This window comes from Loxodonta africana, chromosome 24 (assembly GCF_030014295.1).
Source record: "Loxodonta africana isolate mLoxAfr1 chromosome 24, mLoxAfr1.hap2, whole genome shotgun sequence".
In the NCBI taxonomy this organism is placed as follows: Eukaryota; Metazoa; Chordata; class Mammalia; order Proboscidea; family Elephantidae; genus Loxodonta; species Loxodonta africana.
The window spans coordinates 45,604,317-45,621,423 of NC_087365.1; the positions used below are offsets into that span (position 1 = coordinate 45,604,317).

The window sequence follows — 17,107 nt, forward strand, 5'->3', positions numbered from 1 at the left end:
CCAAGGACAAGTGGAGCCGGTTAGCTCAGGCTTCTGAAGTCCTTTCAGGGCGCTCACGGCTGCTGTCTCCTGACTTTTTGTCTTTCTGTAACCCTTACAGACCCCTCCCACCCTCAATTCATTTTTTGTTCCTTAGACCTTTCCTTTTCTTGCCTGGCTGCCCCATCCCGTGACCCTGGAGGTCTTCTGGTGCCGGCAAGACGCCTCGGTGTCTCGTATCTGCCGCACCCCCAACGCTGTTTGGAGAGACTCGATCCTTGATTCCGAGGTCTGAGAGCAGGCTATGGCCCTGGGCCCGCCCACCGGGCTCCGCCCCCTGGCACCTCCTCTCTGTTCCCTTCAGGCCCCGCCCCTCGAACCCCGCCCCGCCCCAGATCCGGCTCCCGGCCCCGCCCCCAGCGTCCCCACCCCGGCCCCTACCTTTCGGACAGGCCCCGCCCCCTTGGCCCGGTCCCGCCCCTCACCAGTCTTGGGGTCCACCGCGAAGTGGTGCTCGCCATCCAGCACGCTGTACACCAGCCGAGCGCTGCTGCCGTACGTGGGGTCATCTGCATCTGAGGCCATCACCTGCATCACCGACGTGCCTGGGCCCGGGGGACCAAGCGAGACAGAGTCACCTGGGGCCGTTGTACTCCTCACTCCCACCCCTCCCCACCCCAGGGAAGCTGGGAGAGGAGGCCTAGGCTGGCGGCCATCGAGGCCAGCCCCCTCACAGTCGCCATTGCCTCAGTCTCCACCCCGCGTCCTGACTGGCAGCCTTCCTAGCGGCACGAGGTTGGCGGTGGAGCTGGATTCCAGTCTCACTGCGGGGGCAGCTATCAAATTTCTTTCCTCTTCAGCAAGATGAGGGTAACCCTACTCCCTGGTTCACGAGGTTGAGGAGATGCGTTCAAGCTCAGGGCTCAGAGTAGTGTCTCGAGAGGTGGTTATTGTTGTCAGTTGCCACTGAGTCGATTTTTGACTCATAGTGAGCCCATGTGACGGAGCAGAACTGCCCCATAGGTTTTCCTAGGCTGTAATCTTTATGGGAGCAGATTGCCAGGTCTTTCTCCCGAGAAGCCGCTGGGTGGGTTCGAACCTCCACCAATCTTTCGGTTAGCAGCCAAGTGCTTAACCATTGCGCCACCAGGGCTCTTTCAATGAATGGTGGCAACCATCATTTTCACCCTGTCACTTAAGGTCAAGTCTCAGAGTTGGAGCCAGTTCAGTTTTCTTTCTACCCATCCCCTCTGACTCCTCAAGGGACTCCTCCCCCACAGGGACACCTGCCCCCTCCTGCCCCTGAGGGGCAACAGAGTTCCTTGGGAGTTCAGAGCCCAGAGCCTCCTGGCCCTGGGGGCCCTGGGCAGGAGGACAGCAGCGCCCTACTTTCCTTTTGGGAAGTAGATGGCTGCGGACGGTGGTGCCCTCCTTGCCCCTCCTTCTAGGTGCCCAGGCAGCCTCCCACAACTCCTCCTTATGCTCTGCACGTAGACTGCTGGGGAGAGTATAAATTGGATAAAAGTCCATCAAACGGCGGCAATTAAGTTATTGATTTTCGACGCTGCCTCATTAAACTGGGAGCTTCTCTCGGCCTGTCCCAGAGATGGCTCTAATTTGACATCATGTTCAATTTAACGAAAGCAGGGCTTGGGACGTGAGGCTGGACTGGGCGGTGGTGGGGTTGGGGGGGCGGGTCAGATGGAGGGTCCAGCAAAGCTGTCTGGTCCATCTGGACCTTCCCAGAGGGGAGAGGTAAGGTGCAGAGCCAAAGAGGGGGTCTTGGGGCTCAGGCAATGATTCACGGGGGGATAAGATTCAGACCCCACTTCAGGGAGATGCCCTCTGCTGGGTGTCCTGCCAGGGTGCGGGGAGGCCTACGCCTGCTGAGAGTTTGGATAGGGCCCTCTGGGACCGGGATTGGGCTCTCCTGGCCAGCAGGCTGCATGCTGGGAGGTAAGGCCAGTCCACTGCCTGGCTAATGAGTGAAAGTCTGGAAGTGCTACTGCAGCAATTCTGCTAAGCCCAGCCTGCCGCCTGGCTCTCCCGCCTCCAGCCTGGGGCCCTCGATCATTCCAGACAGACACATGTATTTATTTTTCACTCTTTTGCATTTCTCATTTCCCTCTCAGGGTCCCCCCTCCCAGTTTGAGCCTCCTAATCTGGCCCTGCAATGCGCCTCTTTCTCTGGCAGCTCCAGCTCCATGTCAACCATGTCAGTTGCCTGGAGAAGCTAGGAAAAGGGGTGGACAAACCCCCTCCCTCTTGATGCTGGTGCCCAAGGGTCTTCTACTCGGGGCCAAGGGCACAGCCCCAGGTGCCTTCTAACCATACAAAGAGAAGGGGCAGGAGAGAACTCCTACTGAGGATCCGCTCCATGCCCAGTTGCACCAGCCACTTAAATCCCACATCTCTAACCTTCATAGCATCTCTGGGAGCAGAATGGGCCCCTCTAATATTCCAGGTGAAGAAACAGGTCACAGGGGAAAAGACAGGGCACACAATGAGAAAGTGCTGGAATTTGAACCTAGGACTTACTGATGCCAAAGCCCTTCTGGGTGCTAGTGTTAGTACAGGCACAGTGACTCTGGGGATGGTGGCCTGGTGGATGGAGTCACAATCAGTGATGACTCTGCCATTTAGTAGCAGTTTGACCTTGGGTGTGTCATGAACCCCTCTGTGCCTCAATTTTCTCATTTGTGAAACAGGGTAATAAAGGTGAAACAGGGTAATAAAGCAAAAAAACCAAACCCAGTGCCGTCGAGTCGATTCTGACTCATAGCGACCCTATAGGACAGAGTAGAACTGCCCCATTGAGTTTTTGAGGAGCGCCTGGTAGATTCGAACTGCTGACCCTTTGGTTAGCAGCCGTAGCACTTAACCACTACACCACCAGAGTTTCCACAATAGCACCATCAAACTCTTGGGATCGTTCCATGTTCAGCACCGAGGCCAGCGTCTGGCTCATGCTAAAAAAAAGAACCAATAAATGCAAGTTGTTGTCATCTCAGGAGGCCCTGCATGGCAGTATACAATAGCACAACCGTGCCTGCGTCATGGAGGTATTGAAATGGGAGAAGATACATAAAGCATCAGGCTCATGGTGGGTGCTCAATAAATAGTGGCTGTTGAAACTGTTATGAGAAAGGGTCTCCTTGACACTTCCCCATCATGTCCCCCCCCCCCCCCCACCGCCTGGGCAAGGCACAATGCCGGGCTAAGTGACTCCCCAGGGACCCAGCTGAGCTCTCTCTCTCTCACTCTCCCTGGCTGCAACCCATGGACTCCCGAGGGGATGATGGAATCATTTTCCCAATCCGGGATTCTTTATTGCAGCCGTTACAGTTAACGCCAACACGTGGGGATGGTGAAGGGCCAGTGATTTACCACCGGTGCCCCGGGCCCCAGGGGAATGGATTCCTCAGGCCACACATCCCCTCCTATCTTCTTTACAAGTCAGCAGCTCCCCAGAATTGGCAGGCAAAAAGGTGTCATGCTTGTGGCTGCTGTGGGGCCACCTCAGGGTCAACTCCCTGGGTTCGGCAGTTTACATGCTGCAATGCATCATTGTGTCCAGTCTCTCCTTTGGTCCTTGCACCAACTCCACGGTGTAGATGCAGTGGTGTGCTGGAAAATGTGTAATTATTGGCTTTGAGGTGGGGGACCCCTGCTGTGTAGTGTTTGCAGATTTCTGTGATGTAAATACCCTACCATGGATGCTTTTGAGCTACCAGTGGGACATGTACTGGCTCACAAAACTCCTGAGAATCCATATTCGGTTCTCGTGAGCTGGTATGAGCAACACCACTGCATGTTTCCCATTTTACAGCTGAGGAAACTGCTCTGCACAGTCAAGGGTGAAAATATGGATTACTAATGAACCCCATTATGGTAGCACAGTGGTTAAGAGCTTGGCTGCTAACCAAAAGGCTGGCAGTTCAAATCCACCAGCTGCTCCTTGGAAACACTATGGGGAAGTTCTATTCTGTCCTATAGGGTCACTATGAGTCAGAATCAACTCAATGGGAATGGATTTGTTTTTTGTTTTTAATTCAACAATAATAATAATAATAATGATGTTGTTGTTATTGGCTGCCATGGAGTCAGCCTCCACTCTACCCATGCACAACGGAATGAAATGCTTTCCAGTTCTGAGCCATCCCCATGACTGGATCCAACCACTGTGATCCACAGGGTTTTCACTGACTGATTTTCAGAAGTAGATGGCCAGGTCTTTCTTCCTAGTCCATCTTAGTCTGGAAGCTCTGCTGAAACCTCTTCTGCATCATAGCAACACGGAAGCCTCTGCTGACAGACGGGTGGTGGCTGTGCCTGAACTGCATTGGTTGGGAATCAAACCCAGTCTCCCACATGGAAGGTGAGAATTCTACCACTAAACCACCAATGCCTCGCTCAATCCGTCTCATAATAATAAACCAAAAAAACCAAACCCATTGCCATCGAGTTGATTTCGATTCATAGTAACCCTATAGGACAGAGTAGAGCTGCCCCATAGGGTTTCCAAGAAGCAGTTGGTGGATTTGAACTGCTGACCTTTTGGTTAGCAGCTGAGCTCTTACCCACTGCTCAACCAGGGCTCCATGATAACGATTGTTACCATATATTGAATAACTACTTTGTGCTAGATACTATGATAAGCCCTTTATGTACAGTAACTCATGGAATTTATACAATAAAGCCTTGAAGTAAATTGTATTAAAATTTCCACTTTACAGATGAGGAAATGAAGGCTGAGTGAAGTTAAGTAACAAGTTCACCTAGTAAGGAAGTAAGAGAGGCAGGATTCAAACCCAGGTCTGTCTGATGTCAAAACCCAGTGTATCCTGCCTTATAGGTGGGAGGAGAACCTGGATAGCAGAAGTAGATGGGCGAGTGAGAGAGAGAGAGAAGAAGCAGAGAAAGGAGGAAGGAAGAGGAGGGGAAGGTCAGGGAGCTAGCTCAGGACTCTCCCTCCCCGACGTGTTCAAGGGATTGGCTGGGAGGAGCGGTCTGCTGTCCGTGGTGCTGACGCCCAGCCACTTTGCTGGGTAGGGTTAAGGTTCTGAGTTCAGCCTGGAAGAGGAGGGTCTCTATAGCTGAATCCTTAGTAAACAGGATCTGAGGGGCCCTGCGATCTATGTGGAACATTAGAACTGGCAAAGCTGACCCTTGGAGAGCCCAGAAATGAGTGGTTCTCAAGCTGGCTGCACAGTAGAATCTCCTGGGAGCTTTAAAATAAAACACGAGGTGTCTCACCCCAGGCCAATGAAATAGGGCTCTCTGGAGGTGGTAAAATGTATTTTTACAAGCTTCCAGAGTGATTCTCAGTGAATCCCAGGCTGATAACTGCTGTCCTAGCTCAATCTTTCATTGGAATGATGAGGAAACTGAGTCACAGAGTGATCCATGACCCTCCCAAGGTCTCATCGCTAGTAAGTGATGGAAAAAACTCAAGCCCAAGTGTGAATAGCTGTCATTTCACCCTCCCCAGACTCCCTGTGCCCGTACTGTGACTGATACACAGAAGGAAGCAACAAAGATGACTCAGGCCACCAAGTCAGCTGTCCTCCTCACAGGTAAGGTCAGCGTGAGGAGTCAGACACACCTTCATGAAGACTGAGTGAACTCTGGCATCAGAGTCCTAGGTTCAAATCCCACTACTTCTTCACTGTGTGCTCTGGACCAAGTCTTTCCACTGTCTGACTTGCTTCCTTACCTGTAATATTAGAGGGGCCTGAACTGTTATGAGGGTTAGAGATGAGGGATTTGAGTGGCTGGTGAAGCCGGGCATGTAGTGGGTGCTCAATACAAGTTCATTCCTTCTGCCTCTCTCCATATGGTCAGGAGGCACCTGGGGCTGTACCCTTAGCCCTGAGTAGGAGACCCCTGGGCACCAAGAGTGGGAGGAGGGAGGCTTGTCTGTCTACTTCTCATTTCTGGTTTACCTGGGTGGCTCTGACAAGGTTGGTCATGAAGTCAGAATTGGAACCCATGTCCTGGCTGTCAGGACAGAATTCTTTCCTTTCTTCTCCCTTAGCCCTCACTATTTGTGAGATGCAACTGAGCCCCAGACTCAGCCTCCAGAACCCTCAAGAGGAGCCCCAGAGGGCTCAGGGAGGGGGTGGCACAGTGGAGATTGGAGCTCAGGGACTGAGGACATAAATGCTTATTCCAGTCCTGTTCTTGGCTCTTGGTGTGGCTGTGGGAAAACTCCCTGACCTGCCTGGGCCTCAGTTTCCCTTCTGTAAAATGAAGATAACGCTTTATCCCTCTCGTCTTCCCAGGTTGTGGGAGACCCCTTAATAAGAAAAAATAGGTGAAGCACTCTGGAAAAGAACAGAGTCTTCAACCAAGGTGACCAAGTGTCATTATTATGAAGATGTTTGTAATTATTATCATCCTGCCTCTTCTCTACTTCCTACTGCTGCCCTGCTGGGCCTGGGGAAACCCTTGGCTCACATTTAGCTTCTCAAACATTTATAAAAAATGAGTCCCACCCCCTGCTGCTGCCAGAACTGCTCTGAACGCTCAGATTACACAGGAAACAAGTCCCCTCCCGAGCTTCCCCCACCACCCTCCCCAGCTCCCTCTTCAATCATCACTTATAATACAGGCTCACTAGGCTGGCCTTGACCCCACTTCCAGCCATCCAGTCAGGGCAGCCTCCACTTCCAGCCACCCAGTCAGGGCAGCGTAATGTAGATGAATCATACACAGGAGACGCAGGAACAAGGCTGGGAGGGAGGGGAGGTCGCAGGCCAGAGGGGGAGGGAGCAGGTCCAGAGACAAGAAACAGAGAAGGTGGCACAAAGAGATGGGGAAAGAAAGTGGGTCAGAGACGGAAATGAGGGACAGAAATAAGGGGCAGAGGGGCAGAGAGAAAGAGGAAAAACACGGATACCCAGAGACAGAGAGAGAAATGAGGACAGAGACAAACAGATGAGGGTCAGAGTGACAGAGATATATAAAGCCAGAGAGAAAGTGGGACAGAGACAGCGAGACAGATGCAAAGAGACAGAAATACAGAGATAGAGCAGAAAAGTAGAGATACACAGAAACAGAGTCAGAGAAAAATAGAACAGAGACACAGATAATACAAAGCAAGGGGAGAGTGAGAAAGAAGGGAGGAAGGACAAGAAAAAAGGCAATGTTTGGCCCAGTGGGGTGGGAGACCTCCTACATTGCAAACACTCACTTCTCCAGTCTCCAGGGAATGCCAGAACACCCTCCCCTCACTCTTTCTTTCTTTATGGACCCCAGAATGAATTTGCCCTCTAGGCAACCCAGAGTGTGTTGTTGTTAGGTGCCGTCAAGTTCCAACTCATAGCAACCCCATGTACAACAGAACGAAACCCTGCCTGGTCCTGTGCCATCCTCACAATCATTGTTGTGCTTGAGCCCATTGCGGCAGCCACTGCGTCAATCCATCTCTTTGAGGTGCTTCCTCTTTTTTGCTGACCCTCTACTTTACCAAGCATGATGTCTTTCTCCAGGGACTGGTTCCTCCTGAGAAGATGTCCAAAGTACCTGAGACGAAGTTTCGCCATCCTTGCTTCTAAGGAGCTTGCTGGCTGTACTTGTTCCGAGACAGATTTGTTCATTCTTCTGGCAGTCCATGGTATTATTCAATATTCTTTGCCAACACCATAATTCAAAGGCATCAATTCTTCTTTGATCTTTCTTATTCATTGTCTAGCTTTCATATGCATACGAGGTGATTGAAAATACCATGGCTTGGGTCACCTTAGTTCTCAAAGTGACATCTTTGCTTTTCAACACTTTAAAGAGGTCTTTTGCAGCAGATTTGCCCAATGCAGTATGTCTTTTGATTTCTTGACTGCTGCTTCCATGGGTGTTGATTGTAGATCCAAGTAAAATGAAATCCTTGACAACTTTAATCTTTTCTCCATTTATCATGATGTTGCTTATTGGTCCGGTTGTGAGGATTTTTGTTTTCTTTATTTTGAGGTGTAATTCATATTGAAGGCTGTAGTCTTTGATTTTCATCAGTAAGTGCTTCAAGTCCTCTTGCTTTCAGCAGGCAAGGTTGTCATCTGCATATTGCAGGTTGTTAATGAGTCTTCCTCCAATCCTGAGGCTGCGTTCTTCTTCATATAGTCCAGCTTCTTGGATTTGCTTAGAATACAGATTGAGTAAGTATAGTGAAAGGATACAACCCTGATGCACACCCTTCCTGATTTTAAACCAAGCAATATCCTCATGTCCTGTTCAAACAACTGCCTCTTGGTCTATGTACAGGTTCTGCATGAGCACAATTAAGTGTTCAGGAATTCTCATTCTTTGCAATGTTATCCATAATTTGTTATGACCCACACAGTCAATGCCTTTGCATAGTCAATAAAACACAGTATGTGTATGGGGATCTAATATGTCCCCCAAAAGAGAAGAGTCTCCTACCACCTCAAACTGAGACCCATAAGCTCTTTGGTGCTCTCAACATATAAGTGGAACCCTCGGTGAAGTAATCTGGTGACCTCTTTGTTTGGGACAGCAACACTCTAAGTGTCTGCAATAGTACCCCTGTGCCAGCTGCAGAAAGTAAACACTTATTGCTTATAATTCTGTTCCATTTACTCACCCAGCAACTACAGAGCACCTGCTATGCGCTAGTCACTTTAGGGCAGGATGGTGGCTGTCTCACCTTTGTATCCCAGTGCCGTGCAGGCACAGGGCTGGGCACAGAGAAGGGTCCTCATGTTTGTTGAATGATTTATTGATAAAAAGGCAAAGAAGAGCATGGATACACCCCTCTTCTACCCAGATTACCTGGGCCAAAGGCTGCTCTCCTGAGGGCCAGGGCCTCTGCTCCTTCCTGCCACCCCGCCACCAGAAACCTCTTGTCCTGTTCCCCCAAGCCGGGTGATGAGAGCCAGTGCCGTTGCTAGGCGAGGAGATATTGCACATATAGATCTTCCTGGACTTTAATTAAAAACATCTTTAGAAGTTGTCTCTGCAGAGGCCAGCGATTGATTCCTGGCTTGGGCCTGAGGGCTGCTGAGCCACTCTCTCTCTCTCTGGCTGAACACGGGACAATCAGAGGCTCCCAGCCCCAAATGAGGCCTGGGGGAACACACCGTCTCCTGCCTTCCCCCTGTTCTCTCTGCCCTCTGCCCCCTCCCAAGCACTGAATCAGTGCACTGTCCCAATTTTATTTCCCTTCCCCTCTTTGAGCCTCAGTTTCCCCAGTTGTAAAATAGGAGCACCGACACTCATCCCAGGAGAGCTCCTGGAAGGATGAAATGAGATTAGGGATATGAAAGTGGTTTGCAAGCTGTAAAGTCCTGTGTAAGCTAAACAAATGGTCATGACTATATCCCCCAAGGAAGCCATGCACGTATGGTCAAGTAACTTGAGTGCTGGTTCCCGGTTCTGGGTCTGGCTCTGGCTCCAGTTCTTTCTGCGGAACCTCAAGCAAAACTCACTTTATCTCTCTTTGCATTTATTTCCTCATCAGTAAAATGAGGACAGTAATACCTGCCCTGCTTATTCCCCAGGATTGTGAGAATAAAGGAAAATAGCTCTGCGAAAGCAGTGTTGTCCGATACCTGATATTTAGCGAATGTCCCAAGAAGTGCAGGCTGCACTACAAAACAGTCTTTGTCCATCTATTAAAGATGCTGCTCACAGAGCAACTGGAATACATAGCCAAGTGCTGCAGCAGGGCCCCTGCCCATTTCCACAGTCTGTTGAGCCCTAGCCCTGTAGTCCAACAATGTCAACTCTACAGCACATGTGCTGCCATATTCTCCTCCCTCTGCTCACAGCAGACATCACTAATCGATTGTGGCACTCGTTTCTGCTGAGCCTGAATGAGGACTCAGACTCCTTCTAAACACAGCTCTGCAGCTGCTACCAAGTGATTAGAGTTGGCACAAGAGATGAAACTGAACTGCTACTACTCTGAGGTCAGAGCTGTGTCTTGCTCATTTTTGCATCCTCACATACCTAGCAAAGTGCCATGTACATAGTAGGCACTCATATGTGTTTAATGAATTGAAAGTAGCTACTTATTTTCCTGGATTCTATTGGTGGTTCAGTAATAGAATTCTCTCCTTCCATGTGGCAGTCCTGGGTTCAATTTCTCGACAGTGCACCTCATATGCAGCCACCGCCCATCTGTCAGTGGTGGTTTCGTGTTACGCTGATGCGTAGCAGGTTTCAGAGGAGCTTTCAGACTAAGACAGACTAGGAAGAAAGGCCTGGCAATCTACTCCCAAAAAATCAACCAGTGAAAACCCTATGGAGCACAATGGTCTGATCTGCAACCGATCATGAAGATGACACAGAACTGGGTAGCAGTTCTTTCTGTTGTGCATGGGATTGTCTTGAGTCGGGAGCTGACTCAATGGCAGCAACAACAACAAGGACTTATTTTTCTACCCCTGTGGGGCCATGTATAAAGCAGGTGCAAATAGATGTTTACTAAGTCAGTGACTCACCTTTGTGCCCCTACAGAGCCAAGTATACTGGAGGCCCTGTATATAATGGGTGCTAATAAACATTTGTGGATTTAATTCAATTACTTATCTTTATACCCCCTGCAATGCCCAGAATAAAGTAGTGGCTAACAAATGTGTGTTGAATTCAACTTCTCATTTCTGTATCCTTAACAGCGCCAAGTCTAGTGTCTTGTACACAGTTGACAATAATAAGTAGATGGAGTTGAACTGGGTATGGGAGCCCTGCAAATCCTCTCACTGTCCACTGGTCAGATCATGACACGCTAGGGAAGGGATTGCATTGAGAGATCCAGCTCTTCTTTATCAAAACTCACTCCCTTGGCAAGCTGATCCAACATCCAGCTTTAAATTCCCTCTCTCTCCTGTTGACTTCCGAAGTTGTGTCTCTAACCTTGATCTCCCACCTGATCTCCAGACTCACAGATCCAACTGTTTCTCTGACATCTCCACTTGGATTTCCAGTAGATGTCTTAACCTTGACATCTTCAAAACTGAATTCGGAATTGTGTGTCAGGGTGCATTCCGGCCTCAGTAGCTCCATCCAGCCAGTCGTTCAGGTCAAAAACCTCAGGGTCATGCATGACTCCTCTCTCTCTCATTCCCCACACCCAATTCCTCACAAAGTCTTTGGCTCTACCTTCAAAGTACATCCAGAATCCCAAATCTCTCCTCACCTCCTACTCTGGTCCAAGTCACTATCTACCTGAACAGTTGCATTTGCCTCCTCATGCATCCCTCAACCCCCTACAGTCTATTTTGAACATGGCGGCCAACGAATCACCCTTTTAAAACACAAGTTGGGTCATGCCACTCCTCTGCTTTCCATCTCACTCAGAGCACAACTGGAAATCTTTCAATGGCTACAAAGTCCTATGTGATCCAGCTGCCAGTACCTCAACTGGCCTCATGAGATACTCTCCTCCTCATTCGCTGGCCTCCAGGCTATTCTGCAAACATGACAAACACATGCTGCCTGAGGATCTTTGCACTTGCTGTTGCCTCTGCCAGGAACACTCTTCTCCTAGCTTAGTGGTCCTCACAGTGTGGTCTCCAGACCAGCAGCATCGGCATCCCCTGGGAATTTGTCTGAAATGCAAACTCTCGGGCACTACCCCAGACATACTGAATCATAAATTCTGGGGGTGAGATCCAGCAATCTGTGTTTAACTAGCTATCCAGGTAACCTGGATGACCAGTAAAGCTTGAAAACCACTGTTTTAGACAACTCCTTATTTTGCTCCCTTGGTTTCTTCAGACATTTCTTCAAATGTCCTCTTATAGGAGACCTCCCTTGATCATTCTAAACTATCACCCCCACAATACCATTCCTGATTCTCTTAGCTTTCATAGCACTTACACTACCTGCCCCATTGTGTAGTTGCTTGCTTATTTCTTTACTTCTCTTAGTATGTAGGTTTCCTAAGAATCCCCAATGCAGGGAACAGTGCCTGACACATAGTAGGCACCCAATAAATATCTGCCAAATGCTTGAACTCCCTCAACGCTCAGAAGGGAACTTGGGGCCCAAAGAGGGGTGGGGGCTTGGCCAAGGTCACATGGGGAGCTAGGTCTCCTGACTGTCAGCTCGTGACCTGCTTCCTGCACCCCCGGCTCAGCATGGCTGGCGTGCCCCTTCTCAGGCGCGTGGCTCATCAGAGGACCCTGGCACACTTCCTTTCCCTTTCAAGCTCTGAGTGGTTTAATTTGCAAGCGCTGCCGCCTTTGATGTCCTGAGCTGCGTCCCTGCTCCTTCTGATCTCCGAAGCTGCCCAGGCCCTGGTGCCACTTGTCGGCCCTGCCCCCGCAACTCCGATCAGGAGGCTCCATAATTGTGACTGATTTTCAAAGCTGCCTGGAGTCTCCACAAGCACCCTGGTGTTGGATTTGCTTCCCCTTCAAAAAGATGCTCAAATGAAATAAACTAATTTAATTTCTACTTCTTCCCCCTCCCCTTCTCGCCTCCCCGCTTGTCCCAGTTGAGTCCCTCTGCCTGACTTTTCCCTGAGTAGAAGGTGAAGGTTGGCGGGCTGGGGGAGGGAAAGGAGACAGGGCTGGTCTCTGTGGGACCTTGGGCAAGTCCTTCCCCTTCTCTCAGCTTTGGTTTCCCTGTCTGCGAAACAAGGGTCTGAACAGTCTGGGAGCCAAGCCCAGTGATTTGCTCAATCATGGACTTCCTATGTAACTGTGGGTACATCTCTTTCTGAGCCTCAGTAATGCCATCTTTTCAATGGGGATGCTAACATCAGTCCCGCATACCTCTCAGAGTTGATGTGAGAATGAGGTGTGATGGAGGAGCCACCATTGTGGATATAGGGGCTATGCCTCCACCTGGCACCCCCCATCCCCACGCATTCTCCACATTGCAGAGAGGGAGCTTTCTAAAATGCAAGACTGCTCACAGTACTTCCTGGCTTAAGTCTTTCCCAGGCTACCCGCTTCCCTTCAGCCCTTCAGCCATGGCTCCTGCTTCCTTCTCCAGCCTCATCTCTCCCACCCTTCTGGCCTTTCCAAGCAGCAACGTGCAGGTCAGCATTGGGTGAAGGGAGACAGGGTCATATCTTCTTGGGCCAGAGCTTGAGTCAGCAGGTGGGGAATGCTGGACCTGGAACTGCCTTAGACTTGTTACATAACCTTGGACAAGTCACTGATCCCCCTGAGCCTCAGTTTCCCCACTTGCAAAATTGATTTCTAAGTTCCCATTGGGCCTGAAAGTCCACGAGTCTCTGCCACTGACAACTTCAAAATTTATCTCTCCAGCCAGACCTCTCCTCCGAACCTATATATTCAACTGCTTTTTCAAGACCTTTGCTCAGCTACTTAGTGTTTCCAACTTAGTACGTCGGAAACCAAACTCTGGATTTCCTTCCACCCCCAAATCTGTCCCCCTCACTGTTTCCACTATCTTGGTAAATGGAAATTCCATCTAGCTAATTGCTCAGGTCAAAATCTCCACAGCCATCCCTGAATTTTCTTTCTCTCACACCCTACATTCAATCCATTAGCAAAGGCTTTCAGCTGTACTTTCAAAATATATCCCAAAGTCGACCTCTTTTCGACGCCTCCGCGGGTGCCACCTTGTTCCAAGCCACCATCATTTCCTGCCTAGATGACTGCAATATCCTCTTCATTGGGAAACCTGCTTCTGCCCATGTCTCTTTCCCCATTCTAATCTTTACGGAACGGCCGTGGGATCCTGTTAAAATTAAGTTAGCTCATGCCACTCCTCTGAATACAACTCTCTGCTGATTTCCTAGCTCGCTCAACATGGAAGGCAAAGCCCTGACTACGGTCTGCATGGCTGCATGACCTGATCTCCTCCTCGCTCACTCTGCTCCAGCCACGCTGGTCCCCCAAACCCCTTGAGGGAATTCAACCTCAGGCATTTGCACAAACTTTCCTCTTCCCCTGGGGCTCACACCTTCAGTTCTTTCTTTCAATGGCACCTCCTTCCCGGATCAATGATATATTTGGTTACTTGCCTATTGCCTGTCTCCCCCATCTAGAATGTACCCTCAACAAGAGCTGGGAGTCTTGTTTGCCTGTTCACTGCTGTGTCTCCAGTGCCTAGAACAGTGCTTAACACATAGTAGGTTCTCAGCAAATATTTGCTAAATGAACAAATGAACACACTCAAACAGACACATGCCAAGTTACATGCATGCACAGGCCTTAAAGTGCCATTCAGCTAGCCACACAGTGCACATCTGCACACGTGTGTGAATGCACATGGACAGCAGGCACACACCTGTGGATGCATATGCACACCTGCACATGTGTGTGGATACATATGCGCACCAGCACGTGTGTGAGTGCACATGGACACCAGGCACACGTGTGTACCCGCCGTGTGTGTGTACACCAGCCTGCACTCACACAGTGCCCTAACTGCCCTCTCCCCCCATTCTCCCCTACCCGTTTTGGCCCACCACTCTCTCTGGTTCACCTCCTCCTTTCCCATCACTGTTGTCTAATCATCCACCAACCTGCCAGATCTGGCCAACCCAGGGCGGGGGGCTGGGGCCTCACTGCACTCTCCCCCAGAACCCAAACACCCCTGGCCTCTGACAGCCAGTGGCAGAGCTGGAGGCTGAGAGCGAGGCACCTGGAACCCTTGACCACAGGCAGACAGTGAGTGCGGTCTAGGACCCAGCGCCACTGCTCCCTGTTCAGATGACTTAGGTTAACACTTAGTAGGGGAAGGAGATGGCAGCTACTCCTTGCACCCGTTTGCCCCATGACTCCGGCTTCCACCAGAGCCTCAGGAGCCCAGGCTGGGTGAAGGCTTGATGGTTGGACAATGTCTGGGGTCCCACAGGGGGAGACGGCAGGTTCACCTGGCCCTCAGATTCCGTTCCCCGGCGCTGTGTGAATGTGAGTTTCCGAGTGTGGCTGTGTCTGAGGTCTTCTAGTAGATGTGTGTTTCCGTGTGTATATTCCCTGGTGTTTTCCTATGTGTGCAACTGTGTGTGTGCAGTGTCCCTGGGCGTTTGCCACCTTAGCCGAGTGTGTGCGCCTGAATCTTTGTCGGGTTCAGCTATCTCTGTATGCGCCTACACTGTGGGTCTTGGTGTGTGTGTTGGCTTCTTTGTGGGCAGTGAATGAAGCTGGTGGGACACTGTTGCACCTGGCTATGCCCACGCCTGCCTGGGGCTGCACGCTAGTGGAGCTGGCCCAGGATGGTGATGTCTGGGTGTGGCATCTGCCTGTGTCCGTGTAGGTGGCTGTCTGTGGATACCTACATGAGGTGCAGTTTCCTGTGTGGGGTTTCATGTGGCTGTGGCAGGGTATGAAGCTATGTCTGGGTGTACATTTGTGCCTTGTCTCCACCGTGCGTCCCTGTGGTTGTTTCTCGTTGTAGGTGTGCCATGTCTAGTTGTGTCTAGACACGTGATTGCATCTGTGTGCGGTTGCGTCTGTGGGTGTGGGGTTGGGCTCTGGTGAAGGGCTATGTTGAGGTGGACACGGGGCCTGGGTGGGGGGCTGTGTCAATGTGGGCTTGGGGGTGGCTCTGCCCATTGTGCCAGTAGGTGGAGCTGTGCTTGTGGGTGGCGTGGGCACAGGTGGGCAGGTGAGCTTGTATGTGGCGCTGTGCTTGTGTGCTCGGTGGTGGCTAGATACGCAGCTATGCCTGTGTGTGGGTGGGGGACCATGCCTGAGTGTGTGGCCGTGCCCATGTGTGGGTCTGTGTCCATGCATGTGGCTAAGTTCATGTGTGTGGCTTTGTCCCAGTGTACAGCTGTGCCTGTGTGTGGGGGTTAAGGACCGTGTCCAAGTGTGTGGCTGTGTCCATGTGGAGGTCTGTGTAGGGGCCATGTCCACGTATGTGGCTGAGTCCATGTGTGTGGCTTTGTCCAGGTGTGCAGCTGTGCCTGTGTGTGTGTGATGGTCTCTGGGAGGATACCTGAGCCATGCGGGCACCTGTGCTCACACCTGTGCCCTCTGCCCTGGGGCAGAAGTTCCTGCCTCTTCTGCTCCCCCAGAAAAACCATCCCCCCCCAGCAGGCTTCCACTCAGGGCCTGGTGGTCCCCTCCCCTGGAGGGCACATGGCTCTGGCTCACCCCCAGCCCTGGAGCGGAGCCCACCTGTGGGCGAGAGCTCAGCCACGCTGCCAATGTAGGGGCCATGCAGGAAGCGGGGCTCGCTGTCATTGATGTCCTGCACCTTGATGATGAACTCCGACTCGGGCTCCAACAGGCGGTTGGTGGCGCGGTCCCGGGCCTGGGCCCGCAGCGTGTAGAAGGTTTTCTGCTCTCGGTCCAGGCGCTCCATGGCGTGGATGTCACCCGTCAGCTCATCAATTAGGAAGATGGTGCCAGCGCCCTCACCTGAGATGGTGTACTTGATGGCACCGTCACCCTCGTCTGAGTCCGAGTGGATCTGGGGAGCAGGAGGAAGATGGAGTGGAGGCTCGGGTGGGGGCTCCTCTTGGCCTCCCCCTGGTCCCAACGGGGGTCTGCTCCCTAAGATACACCCATGTTTTTGGTGAAGACGCTGAGGACTGGGAAGCCACACCTCATTTATTCTAGTCCAGGCCTCACTGTGTCCAGCCCTGTTCCAAAATCTACCTTTCCCTCTGCGGCCAGAGCAAATAGCCTAAGAGGTGGATCCCAACAGTCCTCCCCTGCTTGCGATCCTTCTACGGCTCCCCATTGCCTTTACAAAGGAGCCCAAAGGCACCGCCGTACCTCTGTGCTTTTCAGCACGAGGGACCCTAGGGCTTCGGCTTTGAGCTCCCTGCCTTTATTTCTCTGCCCCATGGAAAGTCTACTCATCCTTCAAGGCTCAGCTCAAATGCCACCTCTTCCAGGAAGCTTTTCAGGATTCCTCTCTATCCCCACCCCCACGCCATGGTCTCTTAGTACATCAAGCCATCACTATCATGTTCAGCTTTGTAGGACTGCTGTAGCTGTAGACTACTTCTCAAACCTTGGCATGCATGCAAACCACCTGGGAATCTTGATAAAATGCAGATTCTGACTCAGTAGATCTGGGGTGCTGCCTGAGGTATTTTGTTTTGTTTTGTTTTGTTTTGCATTCCTAACAAGCTTTCAAGGAGCCCTGGTGGTGAAATGGTTAAGCACTCAGCTGCTAAACAAAAGGTCATCGGTTTGAACTCACCAGCTGCTCTACAGAAGAAAGACCTGGC

General features: G+C 51.1%; 1 protein-coding gene across 1 annotated transcript in view; it reads right to left on the bottom strand.

Moving 5' to 3' along the window:
* CDH22 (cadherin 22) overlaps window positions 1-17,107 on the bottom strand; it is a 77,814-nt gene that overhangs the window by 50,519 nt on the left and 10,188 nt on the right. The window contains exons 2-3 of the mRNA XM_064276153.1: window positions 16,044-16,338; window positions 465-584 (exon numbers count right to left, since the gene is read on the bottom strand). Of these exons, the coding sequence (XP_064132223.1) occupies window positions 465-584; window positions 16,044-16,338 (415 nt within the window). The remainder of the gene's footprint in view (window positions 1-464; window positions 585-16,043; window positions 16,339-17,107) is intronic.